Source organism: Capsicum annuum, chromosome 8 (genome assembly GCF_002878395.1).
Source record: "Capsicum annuum cultivar UCD-10X-F1 chromosome 8, UCD10Xv1.1, whole genome shotgun sequence".
Lineage (NCBI taxonomy): Eukaryota > Viridiplantae > Streptophyta > Magnoliopsida > Solanales > Solanaceae > Capsicum > Capsicum annuum.
The window spans coordinates 168,166,326-168,193,861 of record NC_061118.1 but is presented as its reverse complement, the minus strand read 5'-3'; the positions used below and the strand labels follow the sequence as shown (position 1 = coordinate 168,193,861).

The 27,536-nt window shown below is 36.5% G+C and overlaps 3 protein-coding genes across 4 annotated transcripts in view; 2 read left to right on the top strand and 1 right to left on the bottom strand.

Moving 5' to 3' along the window:
• The window catches only part of LOC107840353, a gene marked incomplete at its 5' end in the record, with an annotated part of 15,525 nt that extends 3,501 nt beyond the window's left edge, over window positions 1-12,024 (bottom strand). Inside the window, 15 exon segments of the mRNA XM_047395649.1 lie at window positions 10-838; window positions 1,888-1,945; window positions 1,947-2,021; window positions 3,184-3,263; window positions 4,868-5,020; window positions 5,023-5,345; window positions 6,522-6,567; window positions 6,663-6,731; window positions 6,810-6,954; window positions 7,154-7,304; window positions 7,306-7,532; window positions 9,509-9,648; window positions 9,718-9,908; window positions 10,604-10,993; window positions 11,814-12,024. Of these exon segments, the coding sequence (XP_047251605.1) occupies window positions 10-838; window positions 1,888-1,945; window positions 1,947-2,021; window positions 3,184-3,263; window positions 4,868-5,020; window positions 5,023-5,345; window positions 6,522-6,567; window positions 6,663-6,731; window positions 6,810-6,954; window positions 7,154-7,304; window positions 7,306-7,532; window positions 9,509-9,648; window positions 9,718-9,908; window positions 10,604-10,993; window positions 11,814-12,024 (3,088 nt within the window).
• A 7,908-nt stretch (window positions 12,025-19,932) lies between these two features.
• Window positions 19,933-22,872, top strand: LOC124886493 (CCG-binding protein 1). Its single transcript, XM_047395129.1, has 3 exons — window positions 19,933-20,232; window positions 21,097-21,170; window positions 22,319-22,872. Exons 1-3 carry the CDS (start codon window positions 20,001-20,003, stop codon window positions 22,622-22,624), a joined length of 612 nt encoding a protein of 203 aa, XP_047251085.1. The 5' UTR covers window positions 19,933-20,000; the 3' UTR covers window positions 22,625-22,872.
• Window positions 22,873-23,974: 1,102 nt separating this feature from the next.
• Window positions 23,975-26,962, top strand: LOC124886492 (pollen-specific leucine-rich repeat extensin-like protein 3). Of its 2 annotated transcripts, XM_047395126.1 has the most exons (2): window positions 23,975-26,208; window positions 26,638-26,962. In XM_047395126.1, exons 1-2 carry the CDS (start codon window positions 24,024-24,026, stop codon window positions 26,769-26,771), a joined length of 2,319 nt encoding a protein of 772 aa, XP_047251082.1. In that variant the 5' UTR covers window positions 23,975-24,023; the 3' UTR covers window positions 26,772-26,962. The 2 variants fall into 2 exon arrangements, with proteins under 2 accessions (XP_047251082.1, XP_047251081.1); XM_047395125.1 differs by having other exon boundaries at window positions 23,976-26,962.
• Window positions 26,963-27,536: the final 574 nt, after the last annotated feature.

Here is a 27,536-nt window from a genome sequence, read left to right as displayed (position 1 = left end):
TAGCCTCACCTCCACTTCCACCACCAGTGGCCTCACCTCCTAAACCAGTAGCCTCACCCCCACTTCCACAACCAATAGCCTCACCTCCAAAACCAGTAGCCTCACCACCACCACCAGTGGCCTCACCTCCGAAACCAGTAGCCTCACCTCCACTTCCCGTCGCCTCACCACTACCACCAGTGGCCTCACCTCCAAAACCAGTAGCCTCACCTCCACTTCCACCACTAGTGGCCTCACCCCCACTTCCCGTCGCCTCTCCGCCACCACTAGTGGCCTCACCACCACCACTTCCACCACCAGTGGCCTCACCTCCACTTCCCGTCACCTCTCCGCCACCACCAGTGGCCTCACCTCCAAAACCAGTAGCCTCACCACCACCACCAATGGCCTTACCTCCAAAACCAGTAGCCTCACCTCCACTTCCCGTCGCGTCACCACTACCACCAGTGGCCTCACCTCCACTTCCAGTCCAGTCACCACCACCACCAGTAGCCTTACCTCCAAAACCAGTAGCCTCACCACCACCACCAGTGGCCTCACCTCCACTTCCCGTCCAGTCACCACCACCACCAGTGGCCTCACCTCCAAAACCAATAGCCTTACCTCCACTTCCCGCCCATTCACCACCACCACTAGTGGCCTCACCTCCAAAACCAGTGGCCTCACCTCCACTACCCGTCCACTCAACACCACCACCGATGGCCTCACCTCCAAAACCAGTAGCCTCATCACCACCACCTGTAGCCTCACCTCCACTACCTAGCCACTCAGCACCAGCACCAGCTCCACCCACTTTTGAGGACGTCGTTCTTCCCCCAACATTGGGCTCGCTATACGCCTCACCACCACCACCAATTTTCCAGGGTTATTAAGAGATTCACCAATTTCATTTTCACAGTAAACTAGTTAAAAGAATCAATATGTAAACACATATGATATTGAAATATTCTTTTATATAGTCAATTGTACACTGCAAATTGGAAATTTCTTATTAGATGTACTAACTAGATAAAACATGACACAATTGCAACAGTACCTTGGAGTACTATTTTTGTAGTGACTATTTTTATCATTTATTTATTACAGCATCTATTCTTGGATCAAATTTCATTTTTTTGTCCTTCAATCTATATATACTATCACTTTATAGTCATTGAATGTATGTAAATGGTGATAATTTTGATCCTAACTCTAAACTCTATTAAAAAAGTGATGGTTCCTCCTTCGTCTCGTGTCTCACACCTCTGTGCTTCCTCAGCTTCCCTTAGCAAAAAAATCAAGCTATCCTACGAGGCTACGACAAACATTATCAGTTAATCATCACAAACAGATACCTTCATTCATTTCTGTAGCAATAACATCTGCAGACTAAATTAAGAACAAGAGAATTTAACTCCAAATTTACCTTCATTCATGCTGTTGTCTTCTGTCAAATATCTATTTTTCATAAATGCTGCCACGTCAAGTTTAAAACAAAAATGTTATCATGCTAGATGATTCACATGCTAAAATAACATTGAAATAATTAAGTTTATTACATCAATGATCAAGGATTAAATTGTGAAACATTGACAAATTGCCACATGCCTTTATTTTGAAGAAAACTCAAGGAGAAAATCCAGTGTTGTGAAAAAGATTCTTGAGGCATAACATGTCAAAACTCCCAAAAAAGGAACCTGCACTAAGGTTCGCTAAAAGGGATTCTGCACCATAGTCCGTTTTGTAGTTCCAAAATATCTCTCCTCATCAATCAATAATTTTTTTCATTTGTCATTTAGTTGATGCAAGTTGTAAATACAGTAACTCCAGAAGCAGAAGCCAAAAAAAATTGATTCAACGGTAAGCAATTAAGATGCAAAAGTTAAAATCAGAAAACTAAATGCTTACATCTTGAATCCATCTTATTCCGTGAGCAATAACATCGTCTCTCCATAGCCAACGAATGCCTTAACAGCCAATCATCAATAGCATCCTCCATCATTAACTGCATAATTTCCTTTGATATCCAAAATACCTGTCTTCTGCGAGAACAAAAATGGCTATGTTAGATGGTCGTTAATGATGGCATATCATGGAGATAATACACATACAAGATAACTTTCATGCAGGGTTATGACAACCAGTAACACAAGTGTGGTAGGTTACACCCTGCCCACTTCTTAATTTACTTTAACTGTTCTTGTCACCTCATTAAATATTAGTCTTTTAGGGGCTTTGCTGCCTTTCATCCTAAATCCCCCAATTCACCTAAATGTCCTAACTCACTATTTTCCAGATCTGTAGCTTCATTCTTTGGTATTTCTCAAACAATCAAAAGAAAGGAGTTTGTCGCTAATTTGATATTTCCGAGTTTAGTGCACATCATGAACAATGAGCAATCAGGATCCACAAAAATAAAGATTTTATTCAATTTAATACTTCTTTTGTGCAATCATTGAAGAGAAATGTATACTCCCACTGTTAAAATTCAGCTCATTGAGAACTATAGAGCTCGAGGCCAACAATCAGAAGGCAAGAGCAAGAGAACAGCAAAAAGCAAATCTATAAATGGGAATTCTTAATATGATCTCCTGGCACAAACACACATCCAGAAACACAGAGAGTATATCTAACACATAATTTGATCAACAAATGGAAGGGTAATTCACTGTAAATGTTGGAAGAACACCCAAAAAAGACTTGAAATTTTAGAGAAGAACCATGGCTGCTCTTTCCCTTTCCCCACCAGTGAACGGACGCTGCGCGATGTAGGGGAGGAAGAAAATGTGGGAGTTATGGCTTTATGGTGAAAGTCCCAAAAAGAACCAATACTTAATGAAGTGGCGAGGACATTTATACATTTTGTACAATTTTGTTGAAACCATATCTAAATCTGTGAAATCCTGGATAATCTCCTTCTCTCCTTCATGTATTCACATGGGAAGAATGTGCATGCATTAGTAGTTCAGCTTATCAAGATGGAAGTCTGTAGTTTTGGCATAATTCCAAATCAAATATTATATTGACCCTTCTAAATCATTTTTAGGAACCAAATTAAGGATGAAGATGTTAAACATGGATGATGAAACCAATTCAATTGTGAAATTATTAAAGAGAAGTTAAATGTAGGAAAATAACTCTCAATTTGATACCAAGAGGGAATGGGATAGGCAGTAGAGAAGTAAAAAAACATGTTGTCATCACCTTAGCCAGCCTCTTCTGTACAGCTGAAAAATCTTGTCCACCAAATTCAAGATAGGTATGCTTAAATTGGGTGGCGTCCACTGAAAGGAAAAAACCAGCATGAGAATGAGTAAGCAAAACTAAAGCGTGTGATACAAAAGGGGGAAAAGAGAAAAGCAGTCCAGCACAAAATCAAGCACCAGTAGCCGGCTGGAGCGAGAAATAATCAGGGGTGGCAGTGGGGAGGGGCTGAGCAGGTTTAAGCCGATGCAGGGCAGGGCAGGTTAAACTGGTTTTCGGAGAAAACTTGGTGGGGTGGGCCGGATTGGGGGATGAAACTTCTGGTTCCGAACACCTTCATTTTAGATTCATTTCTCTAATTTTTTTCCAGTTCACTGCTATCTCTAATTTGTAACTGTTTCTTTTTCGCTTCTCTATCTTTTCTATTTTAAAATAACTTTTAATTTTCTTTTTCCATTTATTGAAGAATCATTGAGTTGCTACAGATAAAAATTACTGACTAATTACAAGTAACATGTTTCTTTTAAAGATAGTTTTCTTTATATTTCTTCAAAATCGAATTATTTGACCATTCAAGTTGATAACAGAGATAATGAGTAACTTTGTAATTATTTCTTTCAATAGTATTCTTAGATTTTTTTTAAGTGAATCATGTCACATTATTCTAGGTAAAAACCCATACAGTTTAGAATGGTTAGCAAAAATAAATTACCAAATACTAATGAATGTGATGGCGATCTATTTAGTAGGTCATTCAGAAATTATTGGATTTGCTATTTTACTTACAGTTGCATTTTGACTTTTGCTAAAGCAATATAAAGTCTCCATTTGTAAAAGTAATGAAATTATAAAGTTGTCTATTTTAACAAAGTAACAAAAGGAAGAAAAAAAATAACGGACAATAAAGTGGGGTGGGGGTGGGGTTGAAATTTTAGCGGGTCAAGTCTCAACCTTCTCCACTGCCATCCCTACCGAAATGTGTAAGATGAAATACAGTTGATATCATTTGATCAGAAGGCCGACAAGAACCTAACTTGAAAATATCTCTCATGCTGAATCCGAAATCACAGACTGCATCCAAACTCTCCAATGAACTAGACAAGCATCAGGCAATTATTACTCCCTACCAAATGGAATGCCCATAATCTTTTTCAGTTGTTTCACAGTAATATCTCTCTCCCAGATTTTTTTGGATAAAGTAATAAGATTTTATTTATGTTTGAGCAAAAACATACTCTTATATGGAAGTATACCAACCTTTTCTGAAAAATAAACTTTAACCCCCTTTCGTTGCTCTTTAACTGAAGGGAAAGTTATCCTTGGGTAAACCTTGGCCCTAGTGTATAAGTAATCCTATTGAGAGGCATTCCAGACATGGATTAGACCGGATTGATTAACTCACCTAATTTGAACCTTGATAAAGCATGTTAATCAACTCCTCGATACAAATGACGCATCCAAATATTCAGAAAAAGATGTGGTCATATGCATTCACTTGCTACCCTCTGATAAGACACGATTCCTAAGTCCAGATGTCTTGTAGTACGTCTATTCAATTACTTGGTCTTCCTTCATGTTTTCAGCAGAACAAATTTCTAAAGAAGATCAGAACTTCTATATGTTTCACCCAAAGCATACCCGACAGACAAGATGTAGAAAAAGGAGAAGAAGAAGAAAGAGATACCTCTGGTGGCACTCCAACTGGATCCTCTTGTTGACTGGGAACTACTGCCAAACTTGTCTCTGGAAATCCTCCAGAACTGGAAGATTCAAGTCGTAATCCAGAACCACTCTTCAAGTCAGTCGCTGAGCTTATCAGCTCTTCGTCACGTTTAACCCCACCGGAGGGGGGGATTCTTTAGAATTCAACTCATTGTCTGAATGCAACCCATTGGCTTCTGAACGAGGTCCTACTTCCTCCTGCCCATGGTTTCCGTCTTTATCACTGTCATCATTGTCGGAAAAGCTATTAACTGACTCAGAGGTACTTTGCGTTGAAGCCAGTTTATTTATTTCCTCCACGTTCCAAGACAAATGTCTGTCTGAAGTACAGGTAGTAGGTTCATAAGAAGATGAAGGAGAGCCAAGAACTTTATGCATCAAGCCATCAGAAACGCCTTTAAATTGACGCACAATATCATCCACAGCATCATCCACGTTAACTGTTGTCACAATGGATGAGTTCAATCAGATAATAACAAAATAAAGTAACTACCATATACCAGGTAACTCACTCATTAAAGTTCATTCTTAAGCAATCAGAGGAAGATGTAGGAGTATATATTAGCTGACTGATTGATTAAAGCTTCTTATACATTGGTACACCACAAAGTTTTCACTACAAAACATTCTAACAATTACTCACTAAAATTCCTGCGAAGAACAGCCAAAAACTTTTCGTAGTCATTGGCCTTCCTCCACCCTATTACATCTTTTTGCTTGAGAACTTTTTTGTGGTCATAGTTTTGCATGAACATCATTAGAGTCGAGAAGAAGTTCTGGTGCCAAAATGGTCCAAGAAAGGACAAGAAGATGAAAAATATGGAAAGAAACGAAGCTTCGGCCGAAGACCGGCATAAGACTGCCCTGCTGAGGTCTAGCAAGATCGTAGGATTTCTGATACCATGTACAAGTTTGAGCATCCAACCCAAAACTTAGGACAAAAATGAACTTGTCAAAGACCTTAGGATGCCGCTATATACTCGAACTAAGACACTATTATATAACTCAACACCCTTCCACATGTGTAACCAACTCTGGGGTTCACTCATGTATTTGCATGTGGACTTACGAGTGGGGGAATGACCTACAAAGGTAGGCCAGATATCATGTGAGAGATGAGAGAAGAAAACATATATTGATAACTTGACAATTCAGTGAATCCAAGACACCTGTTTATAGGTAACGGAGCAATATCTAGCTTAAGAAGTTAACTCTGTTCTAACACAATTAATTGAGCAAACTACTTAAACTTCATGACTGCAGATGATATACTGAGAAACAAGCAAGAGACATTTTGCCTCACATTGTCATTTAATTAGTACAATACTCTGTTCAAATTTAATTTTATAGTTTAGCAAAGCGGACTCCCCAACTCACTTCAAGAATGTAGCATTATCAGACGTTGGAATCAGATACCCAAACTGCATCCTATGTGAAGAAACTTGGTACAAGTTATTCTGGCCTTCAATGGAGATTTATTATTCCAGTCATCAACAGGTTTACCCTTACCACTTTCCATGTATACGAGTATACAAATGTAAAAATATCCAACGGAAACACCAGATTCATCACATAAATAAAGAACACAAACATGTTTGTTAGAAGAAGTGAAGTACCCGCCAGCGTTCTCAGTACTAAAGAAGATTTACCGAAGGAATAGTTCTTCATAGACATAAACAGGTATTAGTTTGGGTTGGAACAGCCTAAATCTATATGAATGATGGTAAAAGACCTAACAAACTTCAAGGAATATGTACCTTGGAAGAGGCACTGAGAAAATCCCACACTTCATGTTGCTCAGCCACATTGGCAATTGTCAAGAGATCCTGTTAGAGAGAAAATATTTAAAGCAACCAGAAAGCATAAATATTACAAATAAATAAAAAAGCAGTGCAGAACTGTACTTGAAGATATTTGTCAAGCTGAATGCAATGCTGATGAACGAATGCATCTTCTGTACTCGACGAAAATATCCTTTTAGGAGGCAAATGCAATGTGTAATTAGGAATGTCCTTCAGGTGTCTATCCAATCTCTCAAAGTTCCTGTATCTGCTTAAATAGCACCCAATAGGAAGATATAAGCTAAACAAAGCCAGAGCAGAAGTTGAAAAATTAACTTGTTCAGTGTTTAAAGGGACTTCTTAAAATGCAATGCAATAAAAGTGCCAACATAATAACACTGAAATGGAGATGTTTTTAGATGATATGGCACCATTAAGTAGTTAATATATATACATGAAAACAATACCTTCTCTTTACAAACCAAGTGTTGTTATTGACATCAGTAACTGCGATTGAATATACAGCAAAAGATTTTGAGCCCAGCTTCTCAAAATATGCACCCAAAACATGGGGCAGGAGGAAACAGTATTCGGGGTCAAGAATCTTACAAGACAGAAGTCAAAGATCTAAGACCATAGCTCATGAAATTGATTATACAACACCACATAAGTTTTAAATTTCTCATCAGCCAGCTTGACTTCTTGGGACATATTTTGGAGTATGACGGAAAGATCGAGGAGAATTCACCTACCCTGCACTTCAGCTTTGGACGATGATGTCCCTCACCACGAATCACCACATCTGAAGCACTCATAGCGCTAGGTACTGCATTCGTAAACTCTGCACTATAGAATTCTGATATAATGGATCCACCAACTTTGCTCATAAATAAATCTTCAGTATCTTGTTGGGCAAGCCAGATTGATCAATCAAGAATGTGAATCAAAGGTGAGATTCGCTACACCCATTTGTACAGTGATCAATTAAAAGAGTGCAAGAACATTTGATCCATATCAGCAGTTAAATCTTGGGAAGCTCTAAGAGCACCTTAGTAGCGAGGAAAAAACAGTACTGAGTTACAATTAAAAGGCCATAATTACTAATCTAGATCACTAATTTCTCGCCAAAAACAACCCCATACATGGGTTTAATAGTCTTGGCACTTACACGGCAAATCAAAGGTCGAACAATAGGTCATTGGGAATTCTTTTACGTATTTTCATAATTGAGCAAATCACAACCTAGATGATAAGTGGCCCCAATTAACCCAACACCAACCCCCTCCCACAAAACTGGAAAGCAGGAAATGACTATATTTAAAATTATTGGTCTGCCTCTCAAATAAAATCTCTTGAAAGTTCATCATCTTTTACTGAAGTCCAATAAGCTGAAAACTTCATGAACTGCAAGAAACTTTCAGTTTACACAAATCAAGGCAGTGTTCTATATTTAGAAGGAGAAGATGTCCTCAATTCACATTATAAAGAACATTGAACACCAACATGGTCATAACTTTTACTGAACATCTTCAACATGTAGGTAGCATTGTAAAAAGATAAAACCAAAAGTACCATTTGTTCCCTGAGATCAGAAAGGATTTTTGTTTGTCTTTCAAACTGATTAAAAAGTCATCCCAGGACTCAGATATGTGCTTCAAATGTCCTTAGAGGCAACAGTTCCCAGATAGACAAGTAACCACTAGACCTTTTAAGTTCTCCTTTCCATGAGGATAACATAAATTGTTCTGTAAATTTTTTAAAATGGTAACATATATTCATCGGAGGTAGTGGTATGGACTGCGTACATCTTACCCTCCCCAGACCCCACTATGTGGGAATACACTGGGTTTGTTGTTGTTGTTGTAACATATATTCATCGGCATAAATACTATGCTGGCATGCTTTTCAAGGTTTCATAAATGGCAAAATGGATACAGCATCCTCCACAAAAGACTCTTCACATCAAAAGATAAATTGTAAATACAGTTCATTTTGACTACTTGACTAGAAAATTTTACTAGTCCATTGAGCCTTATCCCATCGTTTCAATTCATATAATTATCCTATATTAGCTGAAAACATATACCATGTGCCCTCTGACCTAAATCTTCCTCCTCGTCAAACACCAACTGCAGTAACAAAAAGCAGAAAAAGAAAAAAAATAATATGCTGAGCCCGGGGGGAATCATTTTTCCACTCTCTCCCAGAGCTCTTCCTCTTCATTTTTTTTCTCTTTTTTCGGGTTTTTGGGTGGAGGGGATCTAGATCCTCTCTTTTGTTTCTTTCCAATCATCTCAGTACTCAAAAGGAAATAACATACAGAATCACGAATGGGGAGAAAAGAATCATTAGAACTTTCTTAACCGTAATCACCAAGAACAATCTAAGCATTGGACTAGTTGACTTAGCCGCTCAAGTGTAATATATTGGTGACATCCTAAACATAAATATTCAAATTTCATAGCTATGGAGACCTAGATATCATGACCAAAAAAAACCACACTGAATCTAATATATTCCACATGTAAAAACAAAAAATATACTCAATACCCTAACTGTGGAGGCAGCACAATGCGTCTTAGTTCTCACTGGTAACATTTAATGGAGACAACAAGGCATTAATCAACAACTTTAGATCCTTACAACAAATTAGCAGCTATACTATAAGAATCTTCTTCTCAAGGTAATGCATGACCAAACAAACAACCTTCTAATTCCAGGGTATAAACCTAGCCGACTGAAATTACAGATATATGTTAGACAAAGTTATGTATAATGAGAACTAAATTTTGACAGTACAAATTTGTAAGAGATTAACTCACCCAGGGCTTGCAAAATTCAGAAGAGGTTGTACCACTAGAGAAGTTAATAGTTCTCTGGCAATACATCGAACTAAGGGGCTTTGTGCTTCTCTGGGTCTTAGCACAACAGCTAAGATTCCACCCATGAGCCGTTGAAGTACCTATAAAAGAAGCATTAGATAGCATGCAAGGTGTGTCAATTGAGAAAGAGTCGATTTTTCCATCAGAACACTCCACTCACTCTCAGCGGATATCAAAGCAGGATGAAGTTCTTTAGAGACCAAGAGATGGTGCTTCAACCTTTCATCCCTTTCTTCTGAAGACAATGTACCCATGACATTCACACCAATAGCTGCCTGGTTTCTGCAGAAAAGGTCTAGCTGATCTCCTACCAGGTCCACCATATCCCTAAAAATTAGATAAGTTGTTTCAATTGCTGGTGATTCAAAACCAATACAACAGTCATAAATTGAGAAACAACAGATAGAATAACAAAGAAAGATTCATTTTTAAGAATAGCAATGGGAGCAGCAGTCAAGGAAATGTTCCACCCTGCCCCTAGCAGAGTGATAAGAGGGGGTCATAAGTGGGAAATGGGGGACAACCAAGCCATATCCTTTCATGAATAAGTTATTAACAATGAATAGTATAGTTCAATAGTAGGATTCCAAATGAACAGTGAGAATAGTCAATACTTAACTAAAAGTATTGTCAGACCACTTCATTTTTTCTTTTGTAAATTCTTTGGCTACCATGATAACTTCTTTCTTTTAAGTCAATATTTTCATGCATTACTACGGCTATTATATGTGAGAAGCAGTTTCCCATCCTCAAAAAGGTAGCTATAAGGAAGGGAGGTGATCGCAGGGTATGAGGATACGTGTTTTTTAGCATGTAAGTAAGGCATATATTGATAGAAAAAAAAAAAGAAAAATCTAGAACTAAGTTGATGCTAGTACATTTACATCGAACCCACCTATAGAAAGAAAAAAGAAAGGGTTCCTTCCGTAAAATTCCTACCCATGTAGTAAGTTGGGGATAGGTGTTCCCTTCCCCATAGTGTCATCTCTATTTAAGTAAGAGGGATGACTGGGAAATAAATACCTTGTCACAACTCTACAAGGTTAATTTCTTTGGCTCTTCCAGATATTTCACCAAGGACATCCATGACTATTTCATGTATCAGCTCTGGTACCTCCTTGTCAGGCGTAATATCGGAGTACCACAAATCTATCACAAAATCATGCAAAACCTTGCCAATAAACACCTCTGCTGCTGCCTCTACTAGTGGAGAACCGATTTTCCTCTTCCATTTCAGTGTGGGCGGTAAGGTAGAAAGTCGACTATCATTCACAGATAGCTGCTTCTTTTCCAAGTGTGTCAAGTATGTTGGTGGTCGGACATTCCGAACTTTCCAGCGGAAGTCTACTTCATTAAACAATATGCGTGATCCAGAAACCAAGAGCACAGCTACAGGTAAATTCATCCACATTGATGTACTGGTGTCTGCAGTCAAGAGATGAATCCAAAAACAACCATGACGCAAGAATAGAAGAGAAAATTGATGGTTGTGACAAACAATTTACCACCAAAATTGCATGAATACTCAGAAGTATGATAATTTACTCAAAGAAAGCATGTTGTTGAAGTATGAAGGGTGGTAAAAAGCTTGCACATCTATCCCTTCCCCTTTTTTTTTCTGGAAATTTTGATTGAAGATACTACATTTGTTGGAGTATAAAACAAAATTGAAGTAGCGGAAGTGGTCAATGGAACCACCCCTCAGAAGATCACTGACAACATACTAAATCTAAAAGGACAAAGAAATAATAATTTGAGAGTTTTTCTTTTAAATCCAACCTCGCTCAAAATTGATTAAAAGTTTCACAACAGCAGTTGAAGTTTCTCTGCTAGCAATAAATAAACAAGACCAACAAATTGAGCGCATGTTTAAGCATTCTAATAAAATTTAAAAAGCGCAGCCCCATGCACTGTATCCATAGCTTGAATGTGTAACCTCCTGCTCACATGTCAGCTACTTTACCAGTTACTCCACGTCTCCCCCTTCTAAGCATTCTAATAGTAACATCATCAAATTATAACTGTCAAAGAGAGCCCAGTGTAAAGGTCCAACAAACTTAGTAACCAATGTATTAATCTTCCTTCCAAAAACAGTACTGAAGAAACTCCACAAAGAAGGAGTCTTTTACTGTCATTGATCCATTTATTGTGCTCACAACATGCAGGGATGGAGCTAGAGGGGGCTGAAAACTGTAATAAAGTAGCCACAAAAACATCATGTGAGGGGGGGTAGAACTCAACTTACGAGTTAAAAAGTAACAAACAGCAAATATACACAAACCCCACCAAACCGCTCGAACTTTAACTTGTTCGATCAGATCTTGAAGGGTCTCCATTGTGCCCACACACACCCCAAACCCTGGAATTCTTCCAAGAATTTGAAACCCAACAAAATCTTTAGCGATAAAAAACAAAACTTTGCGATCTACAGTATTCAAAATGCTAGTAGAATAGTATCATCATCTTATCTTCCAAAACAAACAATTGTTAGCTTTATTTATCACTGTTTTATTAGTTAAATGTATTTTTTATCTTAATTTGGGGTTAAATTTATCCGTCCAATTTTGATTTAAATTTATCTTCTACTTAAGAAATTGGTTAAATATATGTTTGTCCTATTTTGGGGTCAAATCTATCTTTAATATCAAACTCGGGGAGCAAATTTATCCTTATTATTAAAAACTTTTCGTATATATCATTCCTTTAATAGAAAAATTCAAATCAATATTAAATGTTCTGTTTTTTTTTTCTAAAAAAATAAAAAATCCTAATCATTATCCTCACGATCCAACCCGAACCACAATAGGCCAAACAAATATACCCTACTTCGTTCTGTTGGTTAAATTTTTGTATGAGATTAAGTCACTGGATATTTATCGATGCATAGTTCATGAAAAATGAATATGCATTATTACAAACACAAACAAATATATTCCTCCCCCAATTCATGGATGCAAAGGTCATGATAAATGGCACTTCACTGTCAGATGTAATAAATTGGACCCACTAAATATTTCTCTAAATGATTGAGTTAAGAGGTCTCCTCATATGTCAATCGTGACATCCATTCATTCTTAATTTATATATACAATTTGAACTATACATAAATTTTTCATCATGTTATTTGCTCAGAAAACTTTACGCGAATTCTAGAATCTATATGCATATAAAATTGCATATCAAATTTTAAAATTTTAACATAATTGAACACGAGCAGATATTGTACTAGACATTTTCTATGATTCTATACTTTTGGGTTATCCCATTTTATTTTACTTTTTGTTTATTTGTAAACAACTTATCAATACTGCATGTTGAAAGAGACGTGTATTTGTTTTTTGGGAAAATTCAACCAACAAAATTGAGGGCGGAAATATTTGTTTGTGTATTTTTCGTGGATCAGATCTGACGGATTAGATTAGAGTATTTTTTTAAAAAAAATGAAAAGGGTCATTTAATGTTGATTTGAGTATTTTGTAAAAGAAAAGATATATGTGAAAAGCTTCTTTACAACGAGGGTAATATGACCCTAAAGTATGACATTGGGGTTAAATTTAATCCTAATGTATGACGAAGGGTGTATTTAGACATTTTTTTCATAATAAAAAGATAAATTTAACCTCGAAGTATGATAACAAAAATAGATTTGATTCAAAATATTACGAATGATATATATAGTCGTCTTTCCAACACAAAGGGGTAAATTTGACATTTTTTCCTTTTTTAAATGTTTCATCTAAGTTTTTAAAATGAAGCTTTCTTTTCTCTCTAAGCCTCAATTTAGTGAATTTATTTAATTAAATATAAATTTAAAATTAGAAAAAAAATTATGATTTAAATAAATTATAGATATTTTGAAAATTTACTTAATTATAGATAAATTTCCAAACTATAGATTATTTGAATTATGATCTACTAAGTCGCTATCTTAATTTTCTACTTTCATGCTTTGCTATTCGGATCATATCTTCAGTGAAATGGTGTATCATATCTTGTCTAATCACTTATTTTCAATTATTTCTTGATCTATATTGATCTCTCTTAAATCTATCAATCTCAACCTTTTCATACCTCCTTGTTGAGACATCTCTACTTTTCCTCTTTGCACGTCTGAACTATCTCAATTTTATTATTTATATATTATGTGTCACGCTGGTTGTTCCACCATCTTGCTTTGTATATCCTTATTCCTAATCTTGTCTCTTTCAATGTGCTTACACATTCATCAAAACATTCACAATTCTTCTAAATTCATCCTTGAACGTGCGAGTTCTAGACTGATCAATACTATATTCGTGCAACAAAGTCGACCTAACAACTACTCTATAGAGCTCATCTCCAATTTTGGTTGCACATTTTTATGACATATAGGACATCAGATGCAACCCCATACATCATGTGGAGCTTCAATACATTGTGTCATACGTTGCTGATCCTTCTATTTTTTTTAATTGTCGACTTAAAATGCTTGAAGATTCCTTATTTAGAGATGACTTTATACCAATTTTCACCTCTTCATCCTCCTCCTACAATACGACACTAAATTTGTACATCATATATTATATTTTAGTCCGCTCGAACTTAAATTTTTTAAACTCTAGGTACTCTGTTATTAGCTTCTTTTATTTTTGGATTCGATTAACAAACATGTTTTCTATTGGGGATCTTTCAGAAATAGCTATACATTACTGTAAAACTTACTTTTCATAGCTATGTTTTACATAATTACCATTTATAGCCGTTATATTTAATTTACGCCTGTTGTATTAGATTTTATCAATAATCTGTATTCATATAAAATATAAATATAGTACCTATTTAACCGTTGTGTTCGATTCACAACCATTGTATTCAATTTTACTAAGTGATATGTATTCATAAAAAAACATAAAAACACTACGGTAACACCCCGTATTCAAGTACGTGTATTGGCGTATTCAAGTACGTGTATTGGTCTTATTTATATGGAATTAATTTTTTTATTTTATTTATACCGGAATTTGTCCATCGATGGTTCCATGCGAAGGTTATTGAATAAGCTTTCCAACGATATAAAGATTTCCAAAAATGGATAGGTTTCGGATATAATCGAGCATGTTCGAAACTATAAAACGGTGGCCGGAATATTTGGGAATAGTAAATGTGCAGGAAAATTTCCTGCACACAAACTACTGAGACCAGCCGAATTTTTAGGTCAATTTCGAACGATCATAACTCCCTTAATATAATGAACTGGGAGAGCTGCGACCTATGAAAAGAAAGATCTTTGAGTCTTCTTTCCAATGCAATTGGTTTCATCCAAATCCAACGTCTAAGTAAGGAGTTATACTCGTTTTACTTCAGCCTATCAAAACAGATTTTTAGGGTCAACTCCAAACGACCATAACTCCTTGTACAGGACGAACTGAGTGGCCTACTTTATATGAAATGAAAGCCCTTTGAATTATCCTTCCAACGATACCAATTTCACCCAAATCCGATATCGGAGCAAAGAGTTATGGTCGATCTACTTTAGCTTATCAAAACAGTCCACCAAAGGACAGATTTAACATTATTTAAATTTTAAAGGCATTTTGGTCATTTTCTATTATATCATGGATGGGAATATGTGTATATATACATGTATATAAGTTCAAAAACTCATTTTCATCATCAATCATTGAGAAAGAACAAACCCTAGCCAAATTTGACCTTTAAATTACTTTTGATTCAACCGTTGAAATTCCAAAGTAATCCGATAACTGTATTTGTCATCTCGAGAGCTTTGAACGGCATCTATTATTTGTGCAAACAGGATTGCATAATCAAGTGGTGAATTCTAAGGTATGAATATTGTTTGCCTTTGTTCTTTTCCATATGTATATGTGTGATAGAGGATTATATGTATTGGTTGTTATTGGAAGGTGATAAAAATAGGGTTATGGACTATTTTGCATGGTTTGGTTGTATTGAATTGTGGAAGGTGGATATGGTAATTGAGTTACGGAAGGTGGATATGGTGATATACTATTGAATTGATGATTATTTATGTCTATGGCTCAATTTGATTTAATGGATTGGTTGGAAGGATAAATGAATCCAAACTTGATATTGGAGGATGTTGTATGAATATGCATGTCATGTGAATGTAATTGGAGTATAAGAGGGTTAAAGTGACACCCTTTATGGTGTAATTAAGGCTTACTACTTAACCACTAGTTTGATGAATTCAAATAATTGAATTATGACGTTTGGTCGCTAATACTAGATTGCTATATATGTTCATTGTAGATAAGTAATTCGAAAAGACGGAAAGTCCATTTGGGACTAGTATTGAAGGTTGACAGTCAGGTATGTAAAGCATACTCTATACCATATCTTTGGCATGAAAGTGAACAATTGTTCTATTAAGAAAGTTTCCAAAGTTATTCAATAACATGTGATCCATAATGGTTTTGTATGATGTCCTACGTTACCAATGAACTTGTTTCCATCCTACAAGATGTCAAGACATTCCAATACTTACTTGTCTTCCAAATCTTACATGTTTATTGCACTAATGAATGTCAGAAGGTATCCGGTTAGTCAAACAAGATCCATGTGCTATTAATGACTCCAAAACATTTCATTGATATACCAATAAGTTCCTACTTCATTGTTATGACGTTGATGACTCCAAAACACTTCATTGATGTGCCAATGAGTTCTTACTTCATTGTTATTGCATTTATGGTCTATTTATATGTCTCTTATTGATGTATCATTGTTTCAAAGTATCAAAAATGCGGTGGCGACCGAAATAACAATCTCAAAGATTAATTGAAATAAGTGATGGAAGTTCTCTCTTATCGGGTGGTATCCCAGGGGCATAAGCCTATCATGGGTCGATCCCTATTTATGTGTTTATGGGTGGTATCCTAAGGGCATAAGCCTATCATGGGTCGATCTCAGTTGATATGTACTGGAGACAGCCTAATGGTCACAGTACAATATAGTAATAATTACAAAGATGATAAGAACGAAGGTAAAGTGATTGAATAAATACAATGTACAGGTTGTCACAAGTTCTAGTAAGTGTGATCCACTCCTATTACGATTTATTCACTTGTTTCTGATTTCTATTGAGCTCCTATATCATATGTGATTATCTACAGCTTTACATACTCAGTACATATTTCGTACCGACGTCCCCCACGGGGGACCTGCATTTCATGCTGCAGGCACAGGTACCTCAGCTCATACACCGCACAAGTAGAAGCCAGGATATCCAGCTGCTTTTGGTGAGCTCCAGTTTGCTTCGGGGCTTTCCGTGTCATATCCAGTCACTTTTGGTATTGTATAGAAGTTAGTTATATGGCGGGGTGTGTCCTGTCCTTAGTTAAACTCTGTGTATTGTCTAGAGGCTTTATAGACCTAATGTACAGTCAAGGTGGTGTTTTGTTAATAGACGTGATGTCTTCAACGGCCAAGTATTGTATATACATATATATGTTTGCTCGAGCTTATACAAGTGATTATTTCCTTTTATATGTGACATGATGCTGTCCGAATTTCGGGTTGTCATAGAGGTATGCATGGGAAGTATAAGGTTATGAGCTGGTTCTCTCGAACCTCCTCGGTTACGGGTGCCAGTCCTCCCCAATAGGATTTGAGGCGTGACAACTACATATTTAATCTCACCAAAAATACTACTTTTTTATTTTTATTGTTTTTTTCGTGTTTTCCTCGCATTTTTTTCTTTTTCTTTTTCTATTTTCCCTATTTTTTTCCTTTTATTTTTTCCTTTCTTCTATCTCTAACTTTCATTTCTCTTTTTTCTTTTCCCTTATTCTTTGATTTTTTTTCTAGCTTTTTTTTTTTTACTTATTTTCTTTATCATTTTTTTATATTTTATATTTTTTGTATTTTTAAAAAATATGACTACTCGAGCACAAGTCATGGATGATAACATAAATACCACAATTATTTATCGTATTTGTAGTCACATCGTTATTTATATTTTTCTATTCATTGATACAATTGTATTAGTATTCGTATTCTAAAGTTCACGCTTGTATTTGTATTTTATAGTTCGCATTGTATTTGTGTTTTATAGTTCGCACTTATATTTGTATTTGTTAGTTCACATCATCATTTATATTTTATATAATACGCACTTGTATTTTAAAAAACTGTTTTGTATTTGTATTTTATAATTGTCTGTATCTTATTTTAAATTATATTTGTATTGTGATTTTATTGTGTTTGTATATTTAGATTATATTTGTATTTGTATTCTATTTTCGTCGATGCCTTTTTATTTTAAATAATTATTTTGTATTTGTATCTGTAAGTTGGTTGCATATTGTATTTGACCGTGATTATGTATAATTTATCATTTGTATTTGTATGCAAACAAGTAAATGCATTAATTGTATTTTCTTGATTCTAAAATATATAAATATGTAATGTATCATTTGATACAAATGTACCGTTTTGCATTTATATGTCAAAATTATCATATAAACAAACATCACTTGATACAAATATAATTACAAACAAATCATTTTACAAATACAAATACAAGATGTAGCTGTATATATTGTATTTGTATAAAAATTTGAATTGTATTTATTTGTATCAATAAATACAAACAACTATTCATAGAAAAAAAATCAATTGTTCATTTTCAATAAGTAAAAAATACAAATGATATTTCACATTTGTATCAGTATGTTATAGTTCGTATTTGTATTTTATAATTCGCACTTATATTTGTATATTATAGTTCATATTTATATTTGTATTTTATAGTTCACACTTATATTTGTATGCTATAGTTTACATGTGTATTTGTATTTGCACTCTAGAATGTTGAATTCTTCCTCTTTACCTGTCCAATTTCGAAAAAATTATTTAATCAATCCAGAGACATCAAAAGAAAAAAGACGGGGTGGGGTAAGGGATTGGATTGTTCTGTAGATGAAAAGGAGGGGAATGCACATTTGCTTGAAATAGTTTTCAAATAACTGTTTTGCACCCTTTGCTTTGACAATGAAATTCTGCCCTCAATTCCCTTCATAAAAAGGGAGAGATTTATTGATATATTTCTTAAATTCGTCGGGACTGATAGGTCTCGAACTCGCAGCTTTCGCCCTGATAGGGCGGTACTCTGACCAATTGAATTATAATCTCAAAAAAATACGAAATCTAGCAAAGGAGATCGAATATTTCTGAAGTATAAATGGGTTATATCATCTCATGGTGAATTGTTCGCACAAATAAAAAGAAGGAGAAAAAATAAAAAAAAAAGGAAGGAGAAAAAATATATAAAAAAGAAATAAAATAATATAAAATAGAGAAAAAAACAAAAAAAGAAGGAGAAAAAATAAAAAGGAAAAAGCGAAAAAGGAAAAAAATTTAAAAAGGAAAACGAAAAAAAATGTGAAAAAAGAAAGAGAAAACAAAAATAAAAGGCAAAAAAATAAAGAAAAAAGCTGAAAAAGAAAAAAAAGGAGAGTAATAGAAAATAGAGAAAAAGAAAAAATATACCACAGAGAGACTATGAATTATAATAAGGAATAATTAATAGATAAGAGAGGACTAAAGATTGTAATTAATTAAAATTTAGACTAAATAAAATAATTAGGAGTATATGCTTGCTTTGGTAATAGCAGAAAATTTGTATATATCAATGGAGAAAATAACCATGTAGAAAATAAGATAGAAATTTTTTATACTTACGCTGTTAGAAATTTTTTATACTTACGCTGTAGAATAATTGAAGGAAGGTGACGCAGCTTGATAGCATGTTTGTTTGCAGTTATTTTTTTTATTTTTTATTTTTTTAAGATAAGTATCTAGAGATTTTTATTTTTTTTTTATGATAGTGATCGGTAATTAAAATTTCTTTCATTTGCTTGTTGTCATGTTAATGAAGTAAACACTTTAAAGTTTATAAGAAGATAAATAATTATAATTTAAATTTAATCAGATAAATAATTATAATTTAAATTTAATGATTAAAGTGAATTTTCGTTCCAATTTTTCTCTTACAAATTTCTTTCTTTTGGTTGTTGACAAATCACAAAGTTGAAAAAAAGCAAAAAGCAGAAAGCACAACTTGTGGGCGCATAAAAAATATCTCTACAATTTCCACTCACTGTATATTGTCATAAAAATATCTATTTTAAAAAACGCCCACTGTATAACAAGCCGCCGCATCCTACGTTCCCAATTTTACAACCGCCAATCTGATCAAAATCACCACACACAAAAAAATCCATCAACGGCCGAGATTCATCTGTCACAAACCCAACCACACCGACATGTAACACTATCCTCTTCTTGTAGAAAAAAAAAAAAGTACTTAAATATCTCATCCTCATCCATTCCCAATTTATATATATCCTTAAAATCTCATCAGATTATTGAGCATTTTGATGATTTTTTATTTTGGGTTTCCACTGAAGCAATGATGGTACAATCACTGTCTCTCAATTCCTTAGCTTCTTCTTTTACTGGAGCTAATAATGAGCTTCCAAGAATAATACCCTCTTCAAGATTTCATGTGAATTCGTCGACAATTCGCTGTTGTTCCAGAAGTAATTCTTACATACCAAAGCTGGAGCCTTTTAGCAGAACCAGGTTTGATAGAGCTGTTAAAGATCCCCCTTTGATTGAAAAATCAGAAAATGAACTTGCTGGTATGTTTACATCTTCTTTGTATTTCCACGTATTTTCTTGATTGTTACGTTTCCTGAGCTTTATTGTAATTTATTTTTCTAAATAAAACGATTTCAAGATTTGAAGTTTATGGTTCCTTAGTGTCAATATGTATACTCGATTCACGTGAACCCATAGCTAACTTTTAGATCCACCCCCTTATTATTCACGAATCGAAAAAAGGATGTCCTTTTACAAGAAAATAGTGTTTAGCTTATTTTCTAACAATTATAACACAGCTTTGCATGGAACCATAAAAAAATTAGGTATGTGCACTAAAGTTTTCGCTATACCCAGGCCTAGGGAAGGGCCCCACCGATAGTGTATTGTAGGCAGCCTTGCCTTGCACAGATAGAGCCTTGCCTTGCATTTGTGCAAGAGGCTGTTTCTACCCGTGACCTCCTATTCACATGACAATGACTTGACATGGAACCGTGATTGGGGTTAAATAGTTTTTCTATGTTTTAAAAATTGTTAAATATGATAGATTACTTAGGTTTCCTTTTTTCTTTTAGCTACTACTAAGATTTGCTTCATTTAAGCTAAGGGTCTTTTGGAAGCAGCCTCTCTACCTCCAAGAGTTAGTGGTAAGGTGCGCGAACACTCTACCATCCACCAATCCCATTTTGCGTGATTTCATTGGGCATGTTATGGTTGTTGTATGATTAATTAATTAAATTTGTGTCTTGTTCTAGCTTGTGTAGTTAAATTCATGTCCATATTGACTAACAAAAAATTGGGATGGAGGGAATATCTACTAATTGAACTTGCTTTTTGTTGTCTAAAGTATTAAGCCTTTTCTGCTTCTTGAATTACTAATGGACTCTGTGTATGGTAATTTGCAGATTATTGTTCTGTTCTAGAAGGGGATGATTCGTATAGCTGCTGGCAGGCCTATTTTGAACTCAAAGATCTTGAAGTAAGTTCGTAATCAGCACATCTTTATAGGTTCTTGGAATAAAATTCTGCATTCTTATTTGCCTGCAATGTGCTCTACTATATTTATGATGTTTCGTTAAATAATAGGATCTTGTTTCTATAGATTGATTAAGGGTGCATTTGTTCTTTTTAAGATTAAGACGTCTGTATATGAATGGATGTCTGAATGCTTAAGATGTTGTTTCTAGATCTCTGAATGATTAAGACTGTTTGTTTTTTTAATATTTAAATATGATCATTGAACTATCTAAATTATTAAAAAAAGATATATCGATTAAAAATTATTGTGATAAGATGTAATCATAAAATGAATTACTACAACAGTGAGAGATTTTTGAGGTTTAAGTTAGAATTACTAGAATAGTTCAATATTTTTAATAACAAAGTGTGAGGAAAATAAATAATTCAATACGTGAATTATTAGTATTATAATCCATTGCATTATAATTCATTTGATAATAAATTAAGTTATTTTAATTCATTTTACACGTATATAGAGAGGAAAATAACAAAGTGAGAGAGTTTTGAGGGAATACTATTCGGACTCTTTTTCATATCTTATTGATTCAGGGGATTTCAGACACATTAAGAGGCGGTTTTTTTTTTAAAAAAACAAATGCACTTAATGGACTGAAGTTAATGCAAACAAATGAGGCCTAACTCCTCTCCAAGACTTGGTTCTTGGGGTAAAATTTGCATTAGTTCTCAACTTATCCCGATGGTGTAAGATATCTAACTACTATTGGGGCTTGTGGTTCAATATTTCCAAACTTCCAGTTTGAAGTAAAAGGTAATGACAAAGAGCTAACAAAAATGTGTTTTCATTTTGTGTGTATATGACTGCCACATAAAGACATAAAGTTGGCTCACAATTCCATCTGGATTGGATTCGTAAGTTCATCAAGCCAATTAGTTCTTGATCTTTTTGAAAATCCTGTCCAAGTGATCTTTTGTTCAAATTTTGTGATGACCTTAAGCTATGTAATGTGTAGCACCCTTCTCAACAGCATACCGAGTGTATTCCCATCAAGTGGGGTCTGGGGAGGGCAAAGTGTACGCTTGTCCGTACCACTACCTCAGATGAAGTACTAACTATGTTATTGAATTTAAATTTGATCATGTTTCCAGAAAGAAGAACCCAAGGAGGAGGTAGAGAGGCTAATACTTCAAGCAGGGGGCGTAAAAACTCTCATTAGCTGCTTGCATGGAATTTCAGAAATGCACAAAGCCAGAAATAGAAGCAAAGAATCAGCCAAAGCTATGAATCTTGAGGCAGAAGGGGCAAGACATTGTCCTATACCCGATGGATTGCCAAAGACAAGAGAAGAGCTTGAGGAGGAGGAGAAAGCTAGAATGCCAGATTCACCCTATACCAAACTGCTCAGAGCTAGAGGAACACACCCTGTTTGGTACTCGACTACGCTTGATTATTGATATGGAGGTTCATGCAGGGCTTGGTCTTTGGAGCTTCAGAGTAATAAGGTCAAGGAATGGAGTTGAATAGTGCATCTTTGGCCAATGTTGTAAAATTTCTGGTGATGTAATGTTAAAGCCTGTGTGGATGTTGTCGCGTATTTTTGTTAGTGTAGTTTATGGGCAAGTTTAGGGGTTGCCATTTGTTCTGAATGTAAATAAATATGGTTTGTTCCGCGTATATTCTAAATATCAATGAAGTTTCTACATACCCCTGGATGGTGTTTAATTATTGCTGCCCACCCTGCGTTTTCTTTCCGTTTGCTGTTCCTTAATTGTTACTAAGAACCTACTTAAATAATATTGGGTTAGCTGAACGTTGTGTTGACCAAGTGTTGATAAATGAGCTTTTAGATTAAATCCAAGTTCTGGTGCACATAAATGATCTACCAAAAAAGGTGGCTTGGTGCATGGGTTGCATTTCATATCTATGCAGGACCCAGAAGTGGTTGCACCAATAAAAATTGATCTTCATATCCAGAAATGACACCATTTGGGTTTTCTCGGGGCATGAACATATTAGCCTATCCTACTTTATTTGAATACGAATTAAACTCACCCTTACTGTATAATAAATTCATAATAACATCACTAGATTGTAGTCTTGGTGGTGCATAAGTCTAGTTTTAAGAAGTCTGTCTAACGTGAATACATCCACTTCCCGCTCAGGGGTGACTCAAGGATGAGACTAGCAAAACCTTTTTCCTTTAACCTTCAAAATCCTTTACTTGTTAATTTTATCGGTGTATTTTTTTTTTACAGTATTGAATATAGTTCTATAAAAAAGGTACAAAATCTATATATAAAATAGTAAAAAAAAATCTTTCATCATTCAATAGAAATATTTTAAAACTTTGAACATAACTGAACTACTAAAATCTTATAGTAATGAATAATATTTTCACAATAACCCAAAAGGATTGTTTTCTTGAATGATTTATTGTCATCTAATTGACTCTGCTAATGGAAAAACTGAGATCCACTAGAAAAGCCAATGCATTGTGAATATCTCAAAACTTTAATGGAAAAATTCAACTAATTATTTAGTAGCATAAAGAAAATGAAAACATGTTTATGTATTGATGTCCATTTTTTTAGACGGTAACAAAAGAAGTTGCATACTTGGTGATTTTCCATGCTTGTAGGCAAAGGACGGATGAAGAATTACCTCTGGAAGTTTAGCAAACCGTTAGAACATTGTGTTTGATGTTAATTTGACCTTCCAAATTGTATGGTGCACAAAATTCGTTAAACGTCTATCAACCATTAGCTTTCCTTCCTTTGCCAATATAAGCCTCATTTTCCTTTGCAGAATGCATTACAACAGGCAACCTTGGGGCTTACAACACAACTAATAAAGATGCTGGCCTCGGGTTGCTTTCTCGTTTTCCTTGTCTCGTTCTGTTCATTTTCATCATCTTTTGCATTGACTGATGCTGAGGCGGCTTTTATTGCTCGTCGCCAGCTTTTAGGTGACAATGAGGAACTTTCGAATACATTGGAGGAGATGACCGTTAACTTGAAATTCGAGAATGACAGGTTGAAAAAAGCTTATATTGGTCTGCAGGCATGGAAGAAAGCTGTTTACTCCGATCCATTTAAGTTCACAGCTAACTGGGAAGGTGCTGATGTCTGTGCCTATAAGGGTGTCTTTTGTGACCAAGCTCTTGATGATCCCACGATCACTGTTGTCGCTGGGATTGATCTCAACCACGCAGACATAGCTGGCCACCTTCCCGTGGAAATTGGCCACTTGGTTGATGTTAGTCTCATCCACCTTAATTCAAATCGGTTCTGTGGAATCATTCCTAGGAGCATTAAAAATCTTTTGCTTTTGGATGAGGCTGATTTCAGCAACAATCGTTTCGTGGGGCAATTCCCTGATGTTTTGCTTGAGTTGCCTAAACTCAAGTACCTTGATCTTAGGTTCAACAACTTTGAAGGTCAAGTGCCTTCTGGGCTATTTGATAAGAATCTTGATGCAATATTTCTCAATGATAACCGATTCCACTCCATTATCCCTGAAAACTTTGGCAATTCCAATGCTTCAGTGGTGGTATTGGCGAATAACAGATTCTATGGTTGCATCCCAAAAAGTATTGGTAAAATGGGCAACACATTAGATGAGCTCATAGTCACCAACAATGAACTCTCTGGTTGTTTGCCTGAAGAAATTTCCAAGCTCGTGAGCCTAACAGTGTTTGATTTTGGCAGAAATAAGTTTGTTGGATCCTTACCTAAGGATTTAAAATCCATGCAGAAAGTCGAAATCTTTGACATTGCATCAAACAGCTTCATGGGAAATGTTCCAAAGAACCTTTGTACCTTGCCCAAATTGGACAATTTCACATTCTCAAAGAACTACTTCGAGAGCATGGATGAAACGTGTAAGACATCACACTCCAATCATGTTGTGATAAATGGCAAGGAGAATTGTATTGTGGGGAGATCAGACCAGAAGACACAGAAGGAGTGTTTCCCTGTTCTGAGCAAGCCTGTTGATTGCAGTAAAGGACTTTGCGGAGTTTCAAGGGAAGGACTGAGTCCAAAAGACCCTGAAACACCTACAAGTTCTCCACCATCAAAGCCATCAACACCAACGAGTCCACAACCAAAGCCATCTCCACCATCAACAGTCGCGTCACCACCACCTCTAAAGGCGTCACCACCACCACAAGTGGCCTCACCTCCACCTCTAGTCCACTCACCACCACCACCAGTGGCCTCACCTCCACCTCCAGTGGCGTCACCACCACCACGAGTGGCCTCACCTCCACCTCCAGTAGCGTCACCACCCCCACGAGTGGCCTCACCTCCACCTCCAGTAGCGTCACCACCCCCACGAGTGGCCTCACCTTCCCCACCAGTGGCCTCACCTCCACCTCCGATCCACTCACCACCACCACCAGTGGCTTCACCTCCACCTCCAGTAGCGTCACCTCCACCACCCGTCCACTCACCCCCACCTCCGGTTGCATCACCTCCACCACCCGTCCACTCACCACCACCACCAGTGGCCTCACCTCCACCACCCGTCCACTCACCCCCACCTCCGATTGCATCACCTCCACCTGCGGTTCACTCACCACCACCACCACCACCAGTGGCCTCACCTCCACTACCGGTAGCCTCACCTCCACTTCCCGTCCACTCACCCCCACCACCAGTGGCCTCACCTCCGAAACCAGTAGCCTCACCTCCACTTCCACCAGCAGTGGCCTCACCTCCAAAACCAGTAGCCTCACCTCCACTTCCACCACCAGTGGCCTCACCTCCAAAACCAGTAGCCTCACCTCCACTTCCCGTCCACTCATCACCACCACCAGTGGCCTCACCTCCGAAATCAGTAGCCTTACCTCCACTTCCACCACCAGTGGCCTCACCTCCGAAACCAGTAGCCTCACCTCCACTTCCACCACCAGTGGCCTTACCTCCAAAACCAGTAGCCTCACCTCCACTTCCCGTCGCCTCACCTCCAAAACCAGTAGCTTCACCACCACCACCAGTGGCCTCACCTCCAAAACCAGTAGCCTCACCACCACCACCAGTGGCCTCACCTCCACTACCTGTAGCCTCACCTCCACCACCAGTGGTCTCGCCGCCAAAACCAGTAGCCTCACCACCACCACCAGTGGCCTCACCTCCAAAACCAGTAGCCTCACCTCCACTTCTACCACCAGTGGCCTTACCTCCAAAACCAGTAGCCTCACCTCCACTACCAGTAGCCTCACCTCCACTTCCCATCGCCTCACCTCCAAAACCAGTTGCCTCACCACCACCACCACCAGTAGCCTCACCTCCACTTCTCGTCCACTCTCCACCGCCACCAGTGGCCTCACCTCCAAAACCAGTAGCCTCACCACCATCACCAATGGCCTCACCTCCAAAACCAGTAGCCTCACCTCCACTTCCCGTCCACTCAACACCACCAACGGTGGCCTCACCTCCAAAACCAGTAGCCTCACCACCACCACCTGTAGCCTCACCTCCACTACCTGGCCACTCAGCACCAGTACCAGCTCCACCCGCTTTTGAGGACGTCGTTCTTCCCCCAACATTGGGCTCGCTATATGCCTCACCACCACCACCAATTTTCCAGGGTTATTAAGAGATTCACCAATTTCATTTTCACAGTAAACTAGTTAAAAGAATCAAACTGTAAAGACATATGATATTGAAATATTCTTTTATATAGTCAATTGTACACTGGAAATTGGAAATTTCTTATTAGATGTACTGACTAAATAAAACATGACACAATTACAACAGTACCTTTGAGTACTATTTTTGTAGTGACTATTTTTATCGTTTATTTATCACAGCATCTATTCTTGGATCACATTTCATTTTTTTGTCCTTCAATTTATATATACTATCACTTATAGTCCTTGAATGTATGTAAATGGTGATCATTTTGATCCTAAACTCTAAACTCTATTAAAAAAGTGATGGTTCCTCCTTCGTCTATCACACCTGTGTGCTTCCTCGGCCTCCCTTAGCAAAGAAACCAAGCTATCCTACGAGGCTACGACAAACATTATCAGTTAATCATCACAAACAGATACCTTCATTCGTTTCTGTAGCAATAACATCTTCAAACTAAATTAAGAACAAGAGAATTTAACTCCAAATTCATTTCTTACTTTTTGAGAGTTGACAATTTCAAAGGAACAATTATATCAAGAGAAACTATAAAAAAATGCATTTTCCTACTAAATGAGAACATTTATGTATAGGTAAAATATTGTTTTTCTTTTTCTTTTTGGTGTTGTATCTTTGGCCATTTTCGGAGTCACAGTCTATTGAATCAAAGTCATAAGTTGGGATTTAGGATCAAAATGATCATATTTTATATACATCACTGACTATTTGA